The sequence below is a fragment of the Osmerus mordax genome, chromosome 26 (assembly GCF_038355195.1).
Source record: "Osmerus mordax isolate fOsmMor3 chromosome 26, fOsmMor3.pri, whole genome shotgun sequence".
Classification (NCBI taxonomy): domain Eukaryota; kingdom Metazoa; phylum Chordata; class Actinopteri; order Osmeriformes; family Osmeridae; genus Osmerus; species Osmerus mordax.
Genome location: NC_090075.1, coordinates 4,280,108 through 4,302,127, shown reverse-complemented (window position 1 = coordinate 4,302,127; position 22,020 = coordinate 4,280,108). Strand labels below are relative to the sequence as shown.

At 39.3% G+C, this 22,020-nt stretch overlaps 3 protein-coding genes and 1 long non-coding RNA gene across 5 annotated transcripts; 3 read left to right on the top strand and 1 right to left on the bottom strand.

The window, feature by feature from the left end:
• Positions 1–2,621: 2,621 nt before the first annotated feature.
• On the top strand, positions 2,622–4,237 carry jund (JunD proto-oncogene, AP-1 transcription factor subunit). The gene has a single exon (XM_067229889.1). It carries the CDS (start codon positions 2,913–2,915, stop codon positions 3,726–3,728), a length of 816 nt encoding a protein of 271 aa, XP_067085990.1. The 5' UTR covers positions 2,622–2,912; the 3' UTR covers positions 3,729–4,237.
• A 2,876-nt stretch (positions 4,238–7,113) lies between these two features.
• Positions 7,114–14,178, bottom strand: LOC136935968 (ras-related protein Rab-3A). Its single transcript, XM_067229679.1, has 5 exons — positions 14,133–14,178; positions 10,053–10,277; positions 8,407–8,525; positions 7,978–8,102; positions 7,114–7,820 (listed from the first exon to the last, which is right to left on the bottom strand). Exons 2-5 carry the CDS (start codon positions 10,275–10,277, stop codon positions 7,630–7,632), a joined length of 660 nt encoding a protein of 219 aa, XP_067085780.1. The 5' UTR covers positions 14,133–14,178; the 3' UTR covers positions 7,114–7,629.
• A 701-nt stretch (positions 14,179–14,879) lies between these two features.
• mpv17l2 (MPV17 mitochondrial inner membrane protein like 2) lies at positions 14,880–17,771 on the top strand. 2 transcript variants are annotated; one of them, XR_010875026.1, is made up of 6 exons: positions 14,880–15,615; positions 15,689–15,850; positions 16,200–16,276; positions 16,603–16,731; positions 17,123–17,304; positions 17,391–17,771. XR_010875026.1 is itself a non-coding variant. In XM_067229678.1 (5 exons), exons 1-5 carry the CDS (start codon positions 15,426–15,428, stop codon positions 17,225–17,227), a joined length of 663 nt encoding a protein of 220 aa, XP_067085779.1. In that variant the 5' UTR covers positions 14,880–15,425; the 3' UTR covers positions 17,228–17,771. The 2 variants fall into 2 exon arrangements, 1 of the variants encoding a protein (XP_067085779.1); XM_067229678.1 differs by having other exon boundaries at positions 17,123–17,771.
• Positions 17,772–18,299: 528 nt separating this feature from the next.
• Positions 18,300–20,331, top strand: LOC136936266 (uncharacterized). The gene is made up of 4 exons (XR_010875045.1): positions 18,300–18,493; positions 18,897–19,295; positions 19,502–19,653; positions 19,997–20,331. It is a non-coding gene; the product is annotated as an uncharacterized lncRNA (long non-coding RNA).
• Positions 20,332–22,020: the final 1,689 nt, after the last annotated feature.

Sequence of the window (22,020 nt, the reverse complement as noted above, 5' to 3'; positions counted from 1 at the left end):
AGTGGGCAACATCTAAAAGCCTGGGGTTTAGTATGTCCAAAAGGATCAATCAAACTATAAACCATGTCCAGTCTTATTTAACAATACTGTTCAGAGATGCATCTTCTCATCAGAATCACTACCAATACTCCAAACCACTGTGTTGGCCCAGGTGGAGTTTGTGGCTTGTGGGTGTGAGAGTGCGTGAGCGGGAAACATGTGACGTGTAGAACAATATCAAACGATCTAGTCTTCCATGCAACTATTGTCTCCTCCATATGCGCACACACGCACACTTACACACAGGGATTCCCCCCTTGTCTGTGAGTGTGGAACCATACTGAAACTGCGTCACCCCAGGAACAGAAGTGGTTGAAACTGTGCAGACCTCCTCCAGTTGCTCTCCCTGATGGAGGAAATCAGGCCTACGGGGTACACAGAATACACACTCGTACCCACGTGGGACGACAAGTGGCAGCTCCTTAAGACAAAGCATCCTAAGAGAAAGAGACATTGTCCTAATTCCGGTCAGGAAACCGCATCCTTGTCCTTGCTTCTGCTGTTTCGGTCTGAAACGATGCACGATCACAGCTAGAGAGACGATCTGTCTGTTAACCTGCTTTACCTTAAGCAGCCTCCAAAGCTTTCCCAGTGCAGCTCATAAATCACTTGAGATGGTGCGAGTATGCTGTCCCCCACTGGCATGTTGCTCAACACCAACACTCATCTGTTACCTGGGCCCTGACATGGCTGGGATCCCAGGGTGCATCAGGGATACCAAGCAATTCTGATTTATCATCACTGTGCCTTGACTTGCAGCACTGGAATGTGGACCTTTATTCTGTGGCTTGTTAGTTAATGTGTTGCTTAAACAGCCCAATTGTGTTTTGTTAAGTTATGACTCATTTCAATGAACCTATCCCATCACTCTTATTAAAGGCAAATACATTGTCTTTTAAACCCTATTCTGAATTGGCAATAATCTTTTTCACTATTACATTTGTGATGACATTGTATTCAGTTAGAACATGTCTTCTCGGGTGAGGGACACATTATATGCATCATCCACCTTCGTAATACTTGGTTAATAATGGAATTACTGTACACTGAAAAGGGATTATAAAAGATTTGAGCATTCAAATATTCATAAATATGTGCATGATTTGAGGATTTTAAGAAACACTTGATATATATTATTATTTACTCAAAATTGTGGACAAAAATGCTGCAATACCTTTTAAGCATAGTTTTGAAACATGTGTGGCACTGCACTGAAAGAAAAAGACATGGAGCTGTTATATCAAATCTTTTTTTCCTCTTACAGCTTTCATTTAGTCAGTGGACCACCCCCACACTCTCTTGTCGGAAATTCAGCATTTCTTACAGAAATATCAACCCCCTCCCTTTTATGTCCCTAACTTCCGCCACTGTGAAATCTGTCGCTGCTCTGACATCACAGGCAGACGTGGTCCCCCATGATGCTTTGCAGACCCAGTGTGGTGCCAATCTGTGATACACACGCCCCCTGTGTGTAACCCTTAATCTGCCAGAGCAAGGTTGACATCAGGAGGACTGGATTTGGGCTCAGATTCAGCACTGTCTATTGAGCTATAGGCTGAATTTCAACAGTAAGGTTTCTTCCACATGGTCATTTTTGAGGAAAGGATTTCTACACATTTAGTAGTAAGAATGTATTTGTAGAATGGCGAATATCGTGGAATAAGGTGAGATAAAGATTATGAGTAACTTGCCTTTTGAGCAACAGACAGCACCACTGCAGATTTTTATGTGGACTGACATTATATTATCTCCTGGGATAAATTAGGATTTTTTGAGGGTCCCTTGAGTAATACTTAAAATAAAAATTATAGTAATTAAAGGATTATTAATCAATTTTTGCCATACGTTTGGAATGTTTGGTTAAAAAGTAAGTCTGGTCCAGAATGATCTGTAAACATAACAGGGGAACCAGCAGAGGCATGACCTGCTAAGGAGAAAGTTGATATCTTATCAACTTCAATTTCATAAAATGATACTGCACCTTTATGAACCAAAGTACAACATAACCAATGAGTGTGGAGAGGTGAAAAGTTCAGTAAGGGTTAGCACAAACAGTGGAGTCTGAATGTTCTTGTACAGTAACAGATAGATATAGTTACAATAACATACTGTTCCTTGGCCTTTTGATGTACCTATACTGCGTTGCTTTCTGTTGTTTTTATGGTCCAAGGATAAAATACTCATACTTAATCTCTATTGTTTGTGTATAACATTTAATCAGAAATGACTTTACAGCAAGACTTTCACTTCCTGTGACTTTAGCGGAATGCCTTGCATATAGTGACAGGTATAACAAAGAGCAAACATTGTATTAGACAGGGTAGGTTACTTGCTTTACTTTACATAAGAAAAACTAATAGAACAGGGAAGAAAACAACTTTACCCACCCCCACCCACTTCTATCCAAGGATTTCTATGACATCAAACCACAATGCACCGCACTGTTTGCAGTTTATACGCCCTCTCCATGGCAATAGGGTTAGTACGTCCCTTTATTCAAATAAAAAATGGGAAAACGTCATTTCCATCCAATCTACACGCTCTGAAGTGACATAATGGAATGTAGGAGGATAGAAAAGGTAGGGGCAGCATGCGTACGCGCGCATAGAAACTTCGACTGTTGGTCTGAAACGAGACTATCGATTGTTGGCGATAAACAATCGCTATATTTTTAGATAGTAAATGGGAATGGGCGGTGCAAACGTTTGCAACAGCTATTTGTAGAGTGCGGATTGAAACCGAAAAACATTTTGCCTCCAGTTATGACATTTACGCATCGTTTCCTTTTTTGAGAGGTTATGGACACTTCGATACCAACACTGAAGACGGTGTTTTGAACATTTTCCTCCATTTAAATAGTCTACCTTTGAGCAATGATGAAGAAGGATATTAATTTAAACCTGGCAGATGCCACGAACTTGAAGCCTCATCTACGCGACGCAGAGAGCATTCTTAACTCTCCGGACCTTGGACTACTGAAACTAGCTTCCCCTGAGCTCGAGAGACTTATCATCCAGTCCAACGGAATGGTCACGACAACACCGACTTCTCAGTTCCTATATCCTAAGTCGGTAAGCGACGAGCAGGAGTTTGCAGAGGGATTCGTAAAAGCACTCGAAGACTTACATAAACAGAATCAGCTGAACGGAGTGACATGCCCTCAAACTAACAGTCTGGATATGAGCACAAATGTTGCCCCTGTCACCATCCATCCGGACCTTCCTGTATATACGAACCTCAACAGTTATGGCAGTGGCCCTTTGGGTACCACTGTCAACTACTCCACGGATACGGTTCCATTCCCACCCCCTCCGACGCATCATCTCAGTGGGACTCAGCAACAAGAACACTCTCGTCTGCAGCCCCTAAAGGATGAGCCGCAAACTGTACCCGACGTCCAAAGCTTCGGCGACAGTCCACCACTGTCGCCAATCAATATGGACACACAGGAGCGCATCAAGGCCGAGAGGAAAAAGCTGCGGAATAGAATAGCTGCATCCAAGTGCAGAAAAAGGAAGCTGGAGAGAATTTCAAGGCTCGAGGACAAAGTTAAGACACTAAAAACTCAAAATACTGACCTGGCTTCCACGGCGAGTGTCTTAAGAGAACAGGTGGCCCAGTTAAAACAGAAGGTTTTAACCCATGTAAACAGTGGGTGCCAGTTGTTGCCACAAGTCCAAGTGTACTAATCGGAGCATTAGACAATAATCGACCAGCATATAAGCTTAATGAACATTTCTTATATTAGCTCTTGATATGCAGTCAAACCTCTGTTACTGCAAATCACTTTGCCGATGTAAATTATTTTATGTTTACAGACTTTCTAGTGTACATTGACAGTACCCAGACTGGACCCAACCAGTTAAAATTGTAATAATGTATCATAGCCTAATACTGAACATTCATGTATTTGCATGCTGTTATTGACAAACTCGAATGTTACCTAAAAGGGTGTCATTGGGCGCACATCATAAATGTTTTACGCTGTTTACAAGTACTTATAAATACTGTTTATTTTATATTCAATGCTACACAGTGTCTTATGTCAAGTTTTTTATATAGGTATATTGATTATAAGCTATGTCACATTTTGTTGCACCACATTTCTTTTCACTGTTCGACATTTTGACTTGATCTGTCGTTATTGTCGAATAAACTTATTTGCTCAGTAATATAAAGCACTTCTGTCTCTTGGCGTAGTCAGTTTTAAGTAAAATATATATTTGGGATTTCTTTGCTCTCTTTACAGTTTCGCTTGGACTGGCTATAGCCTATTGTTGGGCGGGGAAATAATTAAGGTTGCTTTACGGACATTTGTGAGGTCCAGCAAAAAATGAAGAAAAAAATGGCTAGGCTAGTTCATCTATAAAGTATATTTAATCTATCAGAAAAAAACTGCTATTGATTACTTAAACCAAAATTTATAGTATCTAACACACGTGTGTTAAAAAAGAATATAGCCTATTGTAATGTGATTATTACACGACGGCCTACCAAACATCACTATGGCGATGCTGCTTGAATTATATGAGATTCCAGCGCAGGCAGAATGTATGGAGACAACGTGAATCTGTTTGGTAACAGCATTATGCAATGCGAAGACATTCGGACTGTGCAATGCAGAATGCATCCATCCCGGATGTTTGGAGAACGTCTTTCTTTATTATAACAGTTTAGAGGATTGTGCCACCTGCTGGCGTAATTTCAAATTGTGGAATTCACAGGTTGTCATTTGGTGAAGTGGTTCTCATTTTCTAAAGATTTTCTTTAGCTCACTGTTTCTGGTTGCACTATACTTTTGAATAGAGTTGGTGTTCCATGGTCATTAAGTCAATAATCATCAAGTGTTGGTACCTGCTGCATCTAACTACGACTTGACTGACAGTAGGCAGCAGTAATGAGGCAAACTGCTATCTTGTAACAGCACAAACTTTTATTTTTGTCCTTTTATTTATTTCCACAACAATGTACAGCAGATTTTGGTAATGTTCACGATTTGACAATTTGACACCATTTTATTCCCATATTGTTCTTACATAAATTACTGCATAATAGCTGCTTTAATCCCACAATAGAAAACCAAAATAAAAATAAATGTAAACTAAGTCAACATTACTTTGTAGAACAGTATTCGGTGGATACAAAGTAAATAAAAAATAACAAATGAAAAAATCAAACACTTTGGACCTCAATCAATTCCTTCATAACAGCACAACCTTTAAAGAACCTTTGCTGGTCAATGCACATTAAAATAAATACACCAGCTCAATAAATCCCACACTCAAAACGAACACTGTACTTTGTATCTGTACCAAATTCCATCAATATTTGCACCACAAATGCAGCCTGCTAACTAATCCAAGTTTATAAATTTGAGATTACAAAAAACCTCAGATAAAATGTCAGTAATTTGAGTCCACGAATTGACATCTATAACAGTTGTTTCATATAAGATTAGTGATGTAAGCTAAAATAACCACTACTGTATGGGCTCTTTCTCTCTACTCTTAGAGCTTTGGGGACGTTGTTAAACACTACATAGAAATAGCAGCAATTACAAACCAATCCGACCCATTTATTCCATAACCTGAGGTACAAAAATCTTCAAAAAGTCAATTGATCGTCACCAACATCGTTTTCTGAAAAACTCATACAAGAAAAAAAAATCCACCCAATGTTCTTGTTCCTTCAACATTTAAAACAAGCATACAAATTGATTAGATAAAAATTGTGTGTGTTAGTAGCAGTTTAACTGTCAGACACCTCTAAGCTTAAAATGTGTTTTGCTTGTACTGTGTATTGCTTCGTAATAAAGTGACACCATTCATATCATTCACAAGCAAGTTTAGAACAAATGCAGATAAAATGCGGCTTTGAGTTCAGATCTTTTTTTTTGTTTCTTTTTTTTTTGCAAGCCTGGAGTCAATACAACACAATCCACACATGAAACATATGACATATTTACAGTTTACTTCGTAGAAAGGAAGACAGCATAGGAAAGGTGGAGAACAGTTCACGGTGGGAGCAATCTCTGGATTCTACTGGGAGACTTTTAATATGAAAATAAAAGTCACAAATGTTTATAATGTATGAAGTACTACCATGTTCAACAAATTATATTATCTATAGATAATCATTGTTACACTTGTGTGTACAGTTATTAGCCTATTAAGTTACAAGTGAAATCCTTTTGTCCTAGCACACCTAAAAAATCTGTCAACTGTATTATGAGTTGTTAACAAAATGGTTTTTATCTTTCCAGAAGGGTTTAAATTTCATCACACTAAACTGCAAATTGTCTCAAACACACTCTCACAACAGAATCACAAACACATACTTGGATAAGCTTTGTCTTTGCTGCTAGAACAAAACGACCAAACAAAAAAATTGTTTTTAAAGGTGCAGAATTTATGTGCCTTTTTAATAGTTGTATCTGATTTGGAATAGGTATTATATATACCTTTACAGTATGTGAAAGTTAAAATAATATAATTCTTCTAAAGCACTATGTTTGACAACCGTAAGCTATTTCAAGTGGAGTATTGCCTCATATGGAACATGAACTGCATGTATTCATTTTCTCAAAACAAAACAATTAAAATGTATGTAAAGAGTGTTTTGCTCGATGCTTAGGTGCTGCAGTTAGGCTCGTCGGGTCAGCCTCCTTCCACGCAAAATATTTTTTATTGGAACAGCTGCTTCAATGGACCCACGATGAGGTCACAATGACCACAGGAAACAGTCCAGTGTTAGGTTAGAGCATGACATAAATGATTGAAAACCTTATCCACAGAAAATCTACGACATTGACCTTTTATATTTGATACTGTGTATCTTTTTATATTTATATACTTTTAAATCCATTTCAAGAAATGTATACCTGTTATATGTCATATATTGCACATTATTTACATACACATTTAAAACAAAAAAATAATTAAGTGGCTCTCATGTTCTTTTTTTAAATCTGTCTATATATTGTTCATATTTCTTTTCAGTATTTTTTTTTACATAAGTAAAAAAAACAAAAAAACAAAATAAAGTAGAATATTAGTGTAGAAAACATGGAGAAAAGAAATCAAAGGCAGAATGGACAAAGAATACAAGACTGAGAATACAAGAATGAGGCATGGTGTCAGCCAATATATTGACTGAAATAAATTAAATACATTTTTGGTGAAATTTCACACTGAGGGAATGCCAGTACAGACACCAAATGAGAAATGACAGATCAAAATGTTGTATATTCCAACAGTAGCAGTCCTATGTATGACTACACATACTTTGATAGGGCATTCCCAGTCCCAACAAAGGCGGATAATGTGAAATTGCAGTTAGGCTGACAAAAAGCAAGGTTAACATCTATTATAACTGAATCTGGAAATTGGAGACCCTCATATCCATCTTTTAGGACCACATTGAGGAATAGAGAGAAGGACTGGAGGTTACGAGATGACTATGGGACGGAACTCAAGAGTGACCATCACCTACTCACCCATACTGGATGACGTGTTGGTGGAGTTGGGGAGGTGCTGGGGGGTGGAGGTGCGTGTGGGGACCTGAGGGTCGGGGTTCAGAGGTCAGTCAGGTTTAGCATGCACAGTCCTGTTGGGGAGCAGCAGGCTGCTCGGTCAGCTGCGGTCCCTGTTTGGCTCCCGTCACAGCCGGGTCCCCAGCATCCAGGCTCTCTGACATCTTTTCGCAGATGGTGTCCACCAGGCGCTCGAACGTCTGCTTCACGTTGATGTTGTCCTTGGCGCTGGCCTCAAAGAACTCAAAACCTGCGGACGACGGAGGGGTCTCATAAAGGTTTGGATTGGATCTCTTTTTGGGGGCACATCACCATTTTCTGCAGTGTACCACATTTACGGAGATGAATGGTGCACTGCTAGTCGAAACATAACTATTTAATGCAAGCCTTGAGATTTGCCGACTCACCCAGGTGTTCAGAGAGCTGCCTGCCTCTCTCTCCGGCCACCACCCTCTCGTCTTCCATGTCACATTTGTTCCCCACCAGCAGGACCTGGGCGTTGTCCCAGGAGTATGTCTTGATCTGGGTCGACCTGTGGCACACACACACACAGATTGACACTCCACATACAGGCACACACGGCCACCTACAGTGCTCTTGAATCAACAAAACAAAAGTTAAATATTGCATTTTGCAATTGAAGAAGGTTAGTGTAGATTTATTCCTGTCTTGGAGCAATAATGTAGCATAAAAGTCTGCCCTATCATAATGGTGTGTGTTTTGTACTTCCTCTCACTGTTTCATGTGCGACATGTTGAAGTACACCGTTTCATCTTTGGTTTGCCTTTGTTGTTGTAGTTTCACTTTATCACATGCAATCCTGACCAATGACATACCAGTCCTGCACAGCGTTGAAGGACTCCTCGTTGGTGATGTCATACATGAGGATGAAGCCCATGGCTCCACGGTAGTAAGCAGTGGTGATAGTCCTGTACCTCTCCTGCCCTGCAGTATCCTAGAGACAAGAAACACACACACACACAAACACATTAAGCACCACTTGCCAAATTGACACATAATCCAACACATCAGGGCAACAGAACCCTCCCCTTTAACACTCCAACATCAGACACTGTAACTGCCAACCAAAGACGGCAAATATGTAGCTTTCAGGGCCCATGTGTCTTTTTTGCAATTATTGTGCCAAAATTTCACCACTCCCCTCATCTCGCTTTTCCTCTCTCTGCTACTCTCTCTCCCCCGTTCTCTCTCTCCTTCTCTCGCTCTCTCTCCCTCCTTTCCTCACTGCTCCACTTCTTCGGTAACACAGAATGGTAGCTTGTGCACAGACAGGTTGAGTTACGGCCTTAGTTCTAATGAATGCTCAAGGAATTAAGCCCTGGATCCCTGATACCCAATACTGCATCTTGATCAGCTACCGAGCTACCGATCTACCAAGCAACATCAACCTCAGTTCCCTTGACAGGGTTGGGTTAAAACAAAGACAACCAGATACACGATGCTGTACAATAACTAAGAATAGACATTCAGCACATTATTCTGTGAAATTGTGATTGTATGTTGCACCAAAAACAATGCAATCTGTCTATCCGTACATTTATTTCACATCAAAGTAGCCCTGTACTAACCTATTGTGGCATCACAGAACAGCAGCATGACATTGCATTTATGTAAATGTGTGGGAATATGTATGAATCATTTTGCTAAGAACATCAATATTCAACTGCATAGTACAGTTGGTCATGTTTGAATATAGTCAGTACTCCTGGCATTTCCCATTTGATCCACTACACTTGAGTAGCACCTACAGTTGGCTTGAGTGTATGCTGCACTGTGGGTTGGGGGATGGGTAGCAGAGAGACTGTGTGTATCTGCGAGAGAGAGGGAGAGAGTATGTGTGTGAAAAACAGAGAGCGAGAGAGAGAATGTGTGTGTGTGAGAGAGTATGTATGTGTGAATGTGTGTGTGTTGGTGTGTGTGTGTGTGTGTGTGTGTGTGTGTGTGTGTGTGTGTGTGTGTGTGTGTGTAAAAAGGGGGTGGGGGGTTATCCACTCAGGAAAATGTGTAGTAATGGGGGAGGGTGCGCACACAGTCATCTGCTGCTGCCTCCTGATTGGACAGCATCTTTCTCACCAGAGGGAAGGCCTGAGAAAGGCTGACAACAGAAAAAGCCTTTCCTTGGTGTGAACGCACACTCACACACCCCCCCTCCCAATCACACACTCATGGCTCTGCTTAGGCTTACACTAACCCACCTGTCACTACAGCACTGTCTCCTGCACAATATGTTGGTTATGGTAGAGTTATAAACATATACATATTTCATATTACCATCTTCAGGAAAAAAGATTGTATGAGAAACATATATTCATTGAGTGCTCTAGACTTCAGATCACTGCTGAGCCATCACCCTAAACTACATCCAGGTTACGCAATCACAGAGCAACCTCAAATAACCCAACTGACAAGACTGTTTACGATCTCGTAATTTTTTGAGGTATGAACATTTTAGTTGTTTTACCCATATCTGCAGCTTGATCCTCTTGTCGTTCCTGTAGATGGTCTTCACTTTAAAGTCGATTCCCACTGTGCTGACGAAGGCCGGCGTGAAGGAGTCGTCGGCGTAGCGGAACAGGAAGCTGGTCTTGCCCACGCTGCTGTTGCCAATGATGAGGATCTTGAACATGTAGTCAAAGTTCTGGTCTGAGGACTCCTTCTGACCATAAGTAGCGGTTGCTGAAGCCATCTACATAACCATGTTAGAGAGAGAGAGAAAGAGAGGGAGAGAGAGAGGTTAGGGTTTGGTAGTTGCCAGCAGCATGTGAACAGAATGTAAACTGAGGATTTCTATTTGGGTCCACTGCTTTTAGCCAATTGTGCCAAAACCCACCCACAATATAATCAAAACAATCAAGGATTTGGAGAAGTTGAACGTTGAAACGTGTTGTTGTTCATGTCATTTATATTAGCTCTAGACTAGAGAGACCTAGTCATTAAGGCCAACAACACAAACTATGGACCTTGTTTAAGCAAATTAGTACATGAATTGCGTCCTCAACATAAATTAGTCCTCCCTTAAAAGTCATGAAATACTTTTTCCTTGAATATCTGGGTATTGAATCAAAGAATCAGCCCGATCATCCACCCCAGTAATATGAAACCATAAATGTCTGCTCAAGCCAAGGCAAAAGTCAACTCTGGGGGATTTAGAAAAGAGAACATTCATCACCAAAAGCGATTCATCAGTACTCGCCAAGGCCGAACTGTATTAATCGATGAGACACATCAATAAACCAGGGGCAGAAGACGTGGGCATTGCTACAGACACCATTTTATCATTCCCCTTCCATTGCCACCAGCTATTCCTGTAACAAGAAAACGTATAAAGCACTGACGCCTCTCAGGGAATAAATTGAATACATTTGTTTAGCATACTATTGTTGTCTGGCTCAATTTGGGGGGTAATATACAGCAATAGCCTTGTAAGGGTGGAAAATCCCACTGATGATGTTGTTAAGGTACAGATTCTTGTCTGTTCCTCAAAACCTAGAACTGCTTCGAAAAGCTAAAAGCCACGGGTTCTCTGTACATATTGTTACTGCTTATTATAGAAATGTGAAGTATGGATAGAGAATAAAACATAGAATACAACAGAGCACCATTGCGTCACACCCAATAGGCTTCAGTTGATTGTGACAGGGCCAACTGGAAATATTTCTTCAATATCGACACTCTTCCTTACTTGACATCGTCCTAAGTAGTAGAATCATACAGTGGAACATCAATGACATTGATTGAGGATGTAATACTCAGTACTGTAGGACTCACACTGTTGGGCCTCAGCATCAGTGGTTTAGGTCTATCGGGATTCAAGGACCCCAAGGCTTTGTCTATATTTAGAGTGCTATCTTGCCTTGGCTGCCCTGGAACACTGGAGCTCCCAAAGATAAGCACAAACAAGAGAGGAGCACCATAATAGGTGCTCTGACCTATCATCTTACATGGAACACAGAGATGCTCCTGAATTATACAGCAACATCTACAATTGGTTTTTGTGAGCCATGATAACTGACAGGTTTTGCTCCACCGCAACAGCGGTCCAGCAGTTGTAAAGGCGGACATGTTTGTTAGTTGAGGTCATAAATCAAAACTGTCCTTATAACTGTGAAAGAAAAGAATTGCTTTGAAAAAGCCGAGAAAAGACTTGAAATAATCTTCTGTGATTGATTGCTTTGGGTCCTTGGTTGAAATAGAAGTAATGTCATATGAAAACTGAAGTGTCAGTGGAACATATATATACAAAGAGGTCACTTTTCTTACCATCAACCTTTCACAACACTATATACTTATTCAGGACTAGCTATGACATCAGCCTTCCCTGCCTATCTATTCAAGCTAAAGAGTCTGACACACCTACGACAGAGGTGTGATGTCAGTCAGACTAAAAGCAGTGGGTCAGACACTTTTGAATAGTCTTTTGGAAAGCTCTCTGTTGGCTGTTGACTGATAATCCAGGATTTAGGCCTGGATCATCCAATAAATCTGAGGAGCCAAACCAAATCCTAATCTAACACCCTGATTTGAGATAGGCCTATGCCATACAGCAGCCTTTCTCAATCCTAGTCCTTGGGACCCCCTGTCCTGCATATTTTAGACGTTTTCCTTCTCTAACACACCTGATTCACAAGGAATGGGTTGCTATCAGGCTTTTGCTGAGTTTGATAATGACCCATTCATTTGAATCAGGTGTGTCGGACACTTGCGATCCTGACATACAGTATACCAGGACAATTTGGACTAAATGAGAACTTTGTAAAGCCATCTTCCTATCACAACATTCTTTGCTTAACCCTGGCCTTTGATGGCTAATATATTTGATACTGAGCTCTTTCTACAAACAAATCAGCCAAATTAATATCATACCTCAGACGACCTACTTTCTAGAGAGATATAAAGGCTTGCTAGGTTGATCTAATTATCAACACATGACAGTTGTCGTACATGTCAAACCGCATGGCCTACACAGCAAATGAATCCCATTTAACGTCAATTAATGTCAAAATATATTGTCAGCAAGATAGCTGTACAATCCAACTTCCATTTGGGGAAAGGTAAATTAAGGGAAAAATGAAACAGCAAAGTATTCATGAAGTTGAACACATGCTGTCACAATACCAAATAATATCCCAAATTCATGGTCCGCAGTCTGGCAGGGTGGTAAAAGATTACTTTAAAGGTCTCTCTCGAAGAGGCAGATGAGATGGAGTTAAGTATAGTACACCCTCTTTGTAAATTAAAAAGCATAGGCTAATGGCGGCTTTCCAGTCTCTGAATGCAAGTTGGAAATGACCAGACAGAGGTTGGTTCTGTCTGTTTTGTTTATTGGATAGAAATAGTATTCTGCTGCAGTGTGGCTTGATGGATAGGGTGTACAAGCAGAACTGGCCAGAGCAGCTGTCATTAAACATTTAAGATGCTTTGTCACTTTTCTGGTGGTACTTACCCTTGAAGTTGAACATGAGAGTATTGGAAGTAAATACTGTATTACCAAACAGCATTCACATTTATGCATGCACAGCCTATTTAAAATTCAACAACAATATTAGGAAATGCAGCAATGCAGTCCTTCTTCTGCACTGAATATGCACTACACCACCGCAAAAGATATGGTTTAGAATCTAGATTAAGATTGCTCAACATTCTGACAGCCATGATGTTTGAGAAATGTTTGTTCTGAGTCACAGGACAAACATAACTTACTCAAGTCAAAAGTATGGACCAAAGGCTGTGCCTAATGATATTAAGGAATGAATGAGTTATGAGGAATGTGTTTACAATGCAGCCTCATACGCCCAGATAGCTGATACCACTAGGTGACGAGGTGAGCGGTTTCCAAACGGGGTGTGTGGACTGTTCTGATTGGTATGCCTTAAGACTATTGACCAAGTACCGGGTGCCATATTACACATGATTCTCCTTCCTCTCCTCTTCTCTTTCTCACGCACGCACGCAAACATTGAAATGCTGTTTTGATGTAGTCCTACATTGATTAATAAACAGGACCTGGACTGTAACGTTCTGTGTGGGACATTCTACATGATCAGCAAGTGACCAATACGTATTTAGTGTCTCAGCACAGGCACAATGTTGTATAGCTATCATCACATAATAGTTCGATTATAAATTGCATTGTTAAATTACTGCTTAAAGTGTATTATCTTAATACAATCCGCACATTGGGAACATTGGTTACATTGGGCTTTTAGAACGATCCAGATGTCACGGTTTCAGTGTAACCAAACGTTGCTGTTTCGATAAGGCATTGGCCTTATGCCTATGATGCTATAAATACCACACCGAAAGCAGTTTCTCACCGAATCCACAGGGTATGATGCATAGGCCGATACATTTTGCCCGATAACTGGTCGAATCTTTTATCTCTAAATAAAGCATCTTGTGTCAAATGAAGGTTATTGTTATCTCAATGTTGTTTTTCGCGTATCCTAGACCTATCTACCAAAATTCTACTATCAAGCAGCAGTATCGCATAACCTATATGACGTGATGAAAATGATAAAATAAGATCTAGGCAACATCTTACCTTTAAACGCTTTCTGTTCAGCTATTATTGCACCAGTATAGAACCGCGTTCAGCACCTGCAGAAAGACTAACGTCACTTGACTGACAGTTGACGACTGAAATGGGCGGGCTCTATTGTTGGCCTCGTTGATTGATATTTTAACGAACTAATCCGGGGCTACGCATTAACATTCGTCTTGAAATATTGAAGATAGGTTTACCACCGTGACATTCAATATTTATCATCCCGGCTTGAGCTTTTCTATAATGTATTAGAATTGAGTATCAGGAAATGCTCAATCATATGGTCGTGCTCTTCAATTTTCAATAGTTTCTTAATTAATGGTAGCCTATCTTCATTTTGCTACAATTCTAAGCTAAGCCTAATAAAAATAGTTTTGTATAACTTGAGGCTATAGTTTAGCCTAAAATTCTTAGTAAGTAGCGAATACTCAACCCAGCGACATTATATAGCCATATGCTTTATTAGTCTGGGATGAAATAGCCAACCAACCAACTTATAAACGTTATTTTCTTTGAGTCATAGGCTAATTCATAGCAAGAAACTAGGCTTTAATGGGTTTAATGTTTTACACGAAAAATACGTCAAAACAACGTCAAATGCGCGAATGCAACATGCGATAATCTCCCACACAATAGGTGGCAGTACAGATTTTTATTGTGGCCATTCATTGGTTTCCTGTCCAGTCTTAGGGTATTTTTGTCGATTGAACGCATGTCATGCTGGTAGCCGGTGGAAACATTGAATTGACAGTTACACCTTGGAGAAAGATATACCGGACACGTCGTTTTATTTATTTGTAATTGTAGCCTGATGTTCACCAGATATATGCTACGTGACGTTTTGAGTCATCGGTAGCTGAACCATGTAACTCGGCTATCCAAGACTGGTATTTTATTAGTCAACTTCTGTAGCTGTACTATCATCGGCTGCTATCAAGCGCTCAAACATCAATGAGATTTTGAGTTACACTAGCTATCAGTTCGATAGCTAGTCTCACTGACTTGATCCTACTGATTAGCTATTGTAGCTGGACTTCAGTTAGCTTCAGTACCATAAAACAGTATATATCGACGTATTACAATGCTAACATAAGCTAAGTAGCTGTCAAAGAGACTTTGACCCAGACCTGTCGAACATTTTTAACTAGCTAGCTAGACTAAAGAGACATGCAAACTACAAGTCAATAGCTAGATAGCTCTTAAGTGTGCTGAAATTACCAAGCCAAGCCAAGCCAAGGCTAGTCCGAGTCGTGACTGTTGCGTGCAGGCTGCAGCAAAACAAGGAGAATCATGATTCCTCGGCCGAGTAAAGAGTTTTTTGTTCGGATGTCCTTCTACTGGAAACCACTGTTCCGTGGAAGGTTTCTTATCCTAACGAACACTTTCACCGGGGGTGGTATGCTGGCCCTTGGAGACATTTTACAGCAAACCCGGGAGAAACAAAAAGACACTGAAAGAATACGGGACTGGAGACGAACAGGTAAAAAAAGCTTCACCTAAAACGGAGTAGTTTTAGAGGAAGACAATTGTTTAAAAATATTTTAATCTTACAGGTCGCATGTTTGCCGTTGGCTGCTCCATGGGACCTGTACTGCACCACTGGTATTCCTGGTTGGACAAGATCTATGTTGGCAAAGCTATACGGACAGTTGGGAAGAAAGTGTTGGTGGACCAACTGATTGCATCTCCAACCCTTGGTGCTTGGTACTTTGTAGGTACGTCCCTGAAATTCCTTTCTCTATGCCCAACCAGGGTTTTTTCCCGGTTAGCTGTTGAAGGGTAACATGAAAGCACTTTGTGTGTATGGAGCCAAAGGTTAATTGCCTCAAGACGCAAGTGAAGTTAAGAGATGGATTTTTTGTGCGTCAATGCCAGAGATTTGAGAAGGTCAAAGGTTGTTCTATGTTGTATGAAATAAAACATAGAAGGCTATGAGCAATGTGTGCCAAACCCTGACTCTACCTTTAGACTGGGTGATACACAGAGGAAATGTTGCTGTAATTATGACATGGAAGCATGTGGCAGGTGTAACCATAATGACTAGTTGAAACTTGTCTGTTCCAGGGATGTCAGTAATAGAAGGACACACAGCATCTAAAGGCTGGGAGGAATTCAAAGACAAATTCTGGGAGTTCATTAAGGTAAACCCACATGCTGAAGAACAATGTTATGTAGGCTGCAGAAAGAAGTTCAAGACTGGTATTTTATAAGGATGGTGGTCAGGTCATTTCAAGATTCAAGATATTTATTGTCATGTATACGGTTTACCAGAGTTAGTCCGTAAAATGAAATTCTTATAGTGCAATGTCCTCCTTCCACATAATTACAATAAAAACACAAAAAAATTGATTTTACATTTTAAATTGTAAATATACAATAAAATAAGGCACATAAATGAAATGAGTTTCCTGAGTGTTAAGTGCACAAGCTGACCTGATGGTAATCTGTTTGTTATTTCTCCCTATAGGCTGACTGGTGTGTCTGGCCTGCTGCACAGATGATAAACTTCTATTTTCTCTCACCCAAATTCCGGGTCCTCTATGTGAACACAATCACCTTAGGTTGGGACACCTATCTCTCCTATCTCAAACACAGAGTAAGTTGGAATGGCCAATATTTGACTTTTTCACTTAGTTCTCCAGATGCAGGTGAGGCCTCCTCGCAGACACTCAATTCAGAATTTTATTTTTTAAAGAAAATGTTTGCCATTTTTACTGCGTTAATGGATAGGGACAGATAGAGACACAGGAAAGGCAGGGAGAGAGATAGATAACATGAAGGAAATGGCCCAGGATGGAATTGAACCCGGGTTCATGTGCTAAAGCTTCAGTCCATGTGGTATGCATTTTGTTCATGCAAGTTGCTTTGGATAAAAGTGTCTGCTAAATGGAAACAAAAGTTATGAATAAAATGGTACTTTTATGAGGCAGTTGATTCTAATGTGTGTTTCTGTATGTTGAAACTCAGTACTTTTGGTCCGTTGACAGGATGATGGACAACCAGGAGGGGTGTCAGACATTGGTCTCATGGAGGTGACGCAGGAGGTTGTTGGGTCAACACCTCCCCCCAAACCTTTAGAGGAGAGTGTGTGAAAGTCCTACAAGACAACCAAAACTCCAAAGTTCTATTTGGGATTTTCTTTTCTTGGAACAGTTTTCCCCTTGCACGGGTATACTTTCAATTGGTTAATATGTATATTTATTTATACATGTACATTTAATCCCAAACTCTTGTCTAACACCTTTTTTAAATCAGGGATCAAATGCTTGTCATGCTGCATCTTAGGCTGACCACAACATGGAGAATGATCATACAAATCATGGTTCTTTATTTCATCATTACTTCTATCAAGCTATAACTAGCTGATTTTGACAGTATGATATTCAATCTTGCCTTAATCCGGTCCTTACCTGTTAAATTGTGTCACTGTGCCAAATATTCACTCCCTTTTTTTGTAGGGTCTCTTTTTGAATATGTTTGACTAAAATATTTATAATTTATTTGGCATCGGCTTGAAAGTGACACTCTTGAAACATAAGTTTTGGGTGTTTTTAGAATTTATAAGACTTGACTTAATGCATATGTTTTCTTGATAGGTTACATTTGTGAACTTAGGCAACTAAAGTAACGCACATACTGTATATAACAATGTTGAATCAAAAATGTGTATTATTTAGTACATAAAGAATCTTTACTTTTTAGAAAATAATTGATATATGAAATGCTTTTCCATGTACTGCTCTTCTTTTTTTGAAAAAATAAGTCAGAAACACTTGTGAAAATTCAATTCTGAACATAATCTTCTAAATATGTTTTAATCAAACATGCTTAAAAATCTCTTTGGTATACACTTAGGTATAGCAAGTGATAAGATCCAATAATGTATTTTTCTTACAACCTGAATTTAGTTGAGCAATACTAAGTATAAATATATAGATGATTAAGATGTACACTGATAAAACAAATTAAATTATGATGAAATGGTGACGTACATGGTTGTATTTTACATAATACTGAAAGTAAATGACCAAAAACAAGCCTCAGTCAGGTTTTCCTTTCTTTTATATGAGAACCTGTTTACTTGTGTTATTTCTATATGCGTTAGTTATAGCCAAGTTATAAGCAGGCCTTTTAACGGTTGAACAAATATTCCTGTTCAAACAGTGACTAACCAGATCCATTTGATAGGGACCATTGAAAGGTGCACACCTACTTGGTCATTTAGCAATATCCTGCTCTCAAGGATGTCGTGTGTGTGTTGAGGAAAGGACCACAAGTTCTTTACCTGTAACTCAACATGGCGGCAACAAGACACCTAACTATACTCATATCCATATTAACATTAGCAGGCGCTGCTGGTAAGTAAACATTTAATGTCTACGATGTATTATTTTGAGATGGACAGTTTTATACAAAGTTTTGTTAATTCTGCACAAAATGCAAATATTAGAAGCAAATCAGGCAGTTGTACTCCAGTCAAAAGAGTAGTTAGATTTTTACTATTCTCCTGTCTCAAAGATAAAGAACTATTCAACATCAAAGCATGTTTTTCAACAAAGAGCAAAAATGAGTGAGATTCCGACCGATATGTTATCAGTAATGACCTTGAGTTGTGTAATATATTTAAAGTGTCATTAAAGCAGTACATTGGATGAAAGTGTTGCTAATTGAATACATGTGAACGTAACTCAGTTGATGTTTGCTAACAATTGGCATTGTGAGTGAACAGAAAGCTAATGATGGGTTTCTGTTTCCAAATAGATAAAGAAAGCAATTCACTCCCAACCACCACTTCAAGTCTCACTACAACACCTGACAGTGCAACCCCCCTGAATACTCCCATGAAATCAACCAATTTAGATAACACCAAATCATCTGTTATTACCACAACAGCCACCACCATCATAAGCACCACAACAAAAGATGTAACCTCAGCAATGCAAACTACATCTACTACAGGGCTGGCCCATATGACAAATGCATTCAGCACATCACAAGCAGATGACAGTACCAACAACACTACTACACACACAGTGACAGATTTTAAAACCACTGCGAGTGAGACTTTAAATACTACGACTCCCTACAATGTAACGACTCTAAATTCTGCAAAGACAGACATTACCATTACCACCCAAGGAAAGATAAGCACAACCACAGGTGGGTATGCAAACCAAGGATGTGTCATGGATTATTACATCTATTAAAGATCTATACAATTATTTGTATGTCGTAAACTGTATGTTCAATTCCATTCCATAATGCAATTCTTATAAAGTCCATGAAATGTGTTCAGTTATTGATGCTGATGTTTTAACACATTGCCAACATCAATCCCCACTGCTTTTTTCACATCATTCTTCAAGCAAATGGAAAGAATGACTTATCCAGGAATCCAGGCCTTGTGGCGATCCTCTGCATTTTCTGCATAGTTCTGGGGCTTCTGGTGGTGGTTGCCCTGACAAAGGTTATCAGTTCCAGAAGAAATAAGTTCGAGAGGCTAGAGGATGTGCCAATGGTGAGTCATTATTTACTTATTTACCAAGCACATGATAAAGTGTGTTTGAATTGTTTTTTTATGTTTATTTATGGTTGTGATTGAGCGGATGTAATCATAAATAGGGAACCAATCTCATAGCAGGACAAGCCTACATGATTGAAACATACATTTTTAAAGCAGTGATTATACACACTACTAATAATTGTTTCTTGAAATAATGTTCACATTCCCTTGATCCATTCATTTAGTCTTGATATACTCAAACGTAGTGTCACTGGAAATTATGCTTTATATAAATGACTTCTCACCAATGCCTTCTAACACAGGATTTTAACACATTTTGTATTTGTTTCCTCTTCAGGGCAAAATGAATGAAGAGTCTCCATTTGCTCAATATTCAAAATAATTCCGGATGATTCAACGGTACCGTGTTTAAACTTGGAATTGATTATAAACCATATTTAATAAGCCATAAATAAAGTGTGTAGCCTGAAACACCCACACTGTATTGATTATGCAGGTCGGTTATCAGAACAGAGCTAAAAGTTCAAAGTTACTTTTTTCTCCTTAAACATTCCTATACTTGCTAAAACTATTAAAATATGAGATTTTTATCAACAGAAAATTAATACTGAAATGCAACAACCATTTCCACGATTATGCAAAAAATAAATAATCTCAAAGCCTGAATAAAAGAACCACACCTGGTCCAGTAGACCAGGCAACCATTAAAAAGTGTCCTTGATTCTTGTCCCCGGTCTAAAACGCAAAGCTGCTACACAAAACGTAGCGTATGTTATCTTCAACTGACAATAAACGGAAGCCTACAGAAATGAATTTTTAGCAGCACCACGGTGTCTTTCAATACTTTTCACATGAGGAAAAAGTTGTAGCCTACATTTGGCCTCCAGCTGCACTCCTCGCCACGCACAGTGCGTCTGTGTTGCATCTCCATTCGACTGAAAGCCGGTGTGTCCCACTTTGTTGCACGCGTCCATTGTTTACATCTACTGACGTTTCCTGGCATGTGACTCCGTGAACGTCATTTACAACTTACAGCGGCAACATACAGTTTGAAGTCTAAGTTAAAGCAATAAAATGTTGCTTGATAAGTACAACGTCCTCCGTGGTAAAACAGTCATACGTATTGCTTTTTCATAATTGAACCAAGGGACGTTTCCACAACTGAAAAATCAAGAACGGGACGAACTGAATTAAGGCAAGTAACTTTTTAAATACGCAGCGCAATACTCATGTAGTTTATCTGATTGCTCAAACGTGGTTTGAAGTTAAAAGACTGCTTTTCAATCAACGTCCAGAGTCTGTGAGTGTAGGCTACAGGCCTATCTTCAAAGATGAAGACAATTGATTTACACACCTTTTTATTGATATTAAACATATCAAAGTTAGGCTATAGCCTAACTTTGATATTACGATACTTGTTAGCCCAGTTGTTTTTATGGCATGGACAGTAAATCATTCTTATCCAAACTATGCACTACATAGCAAACAAATAGCGAATTAAAACGTGTTTAATTTTTTTATCTCAGTGTTTCCCGTGGCACAATTCTATGCCGAAGTATTCCATTTGCCAAAGGTAGGCATGTTGGAGTGTGTACTAACGTTTGCTTGTTTCAGTCACTATTAAAATTCAGTGCTTAGAGTAGATTTCACGTCTGACCAGTCGGACCAAATTGCAGCTTTGAAGTCCTGCATGACCATTTAAATTAGGAATGTGTTTCCTGAACATATTTATACATTCCCTTAGCCCTCCCCCTCCTCCCTCTTTATCTTCATTTCTTCCTTCCCTTTTAACTTTCTTTCTCAATGTTGCACATACACACAATATTTAAACACAAAATAATTACTCTTTCGGCTTTGTATCTACTTTAGAAACCAACTAAATTGCATTTATTCATGGGCTATAGATTCGGTTTCTGGTATGCCATGTGGTGTTCTGTGGTCAATGTGATGGTGGCTCACAAAGCGTTGACAAAACTTCTGGATTTTAGGTGATTTAAACCTTTTGTGATAAATTGGAAAAATGCAATTTCACACCCGGGTTATATTGACAATACATGTCTGCAATGCATTCATGGATGGGTAACCAGAGTTATATCACAGAAATGTATATAATAAATATAGTACTAAATGGGTCTCTTCATGCAGTCCTCCATGATTTGATTTCCAAATGAGTCCTCTAGATGGAGTCCTTTTGCTTCACATTTGTATGTACAAATAAAACTTTCAACTTGACAAATATTTGCTAAACATTTTGCTCTTACTATGGCAGTTCATTGTATTTTGACTTGGTGAATCAGATCAATTACATGGCAGAAATAAGTCTGCCATATAATCATGGGACTTCCTTTTTATTATTATAAT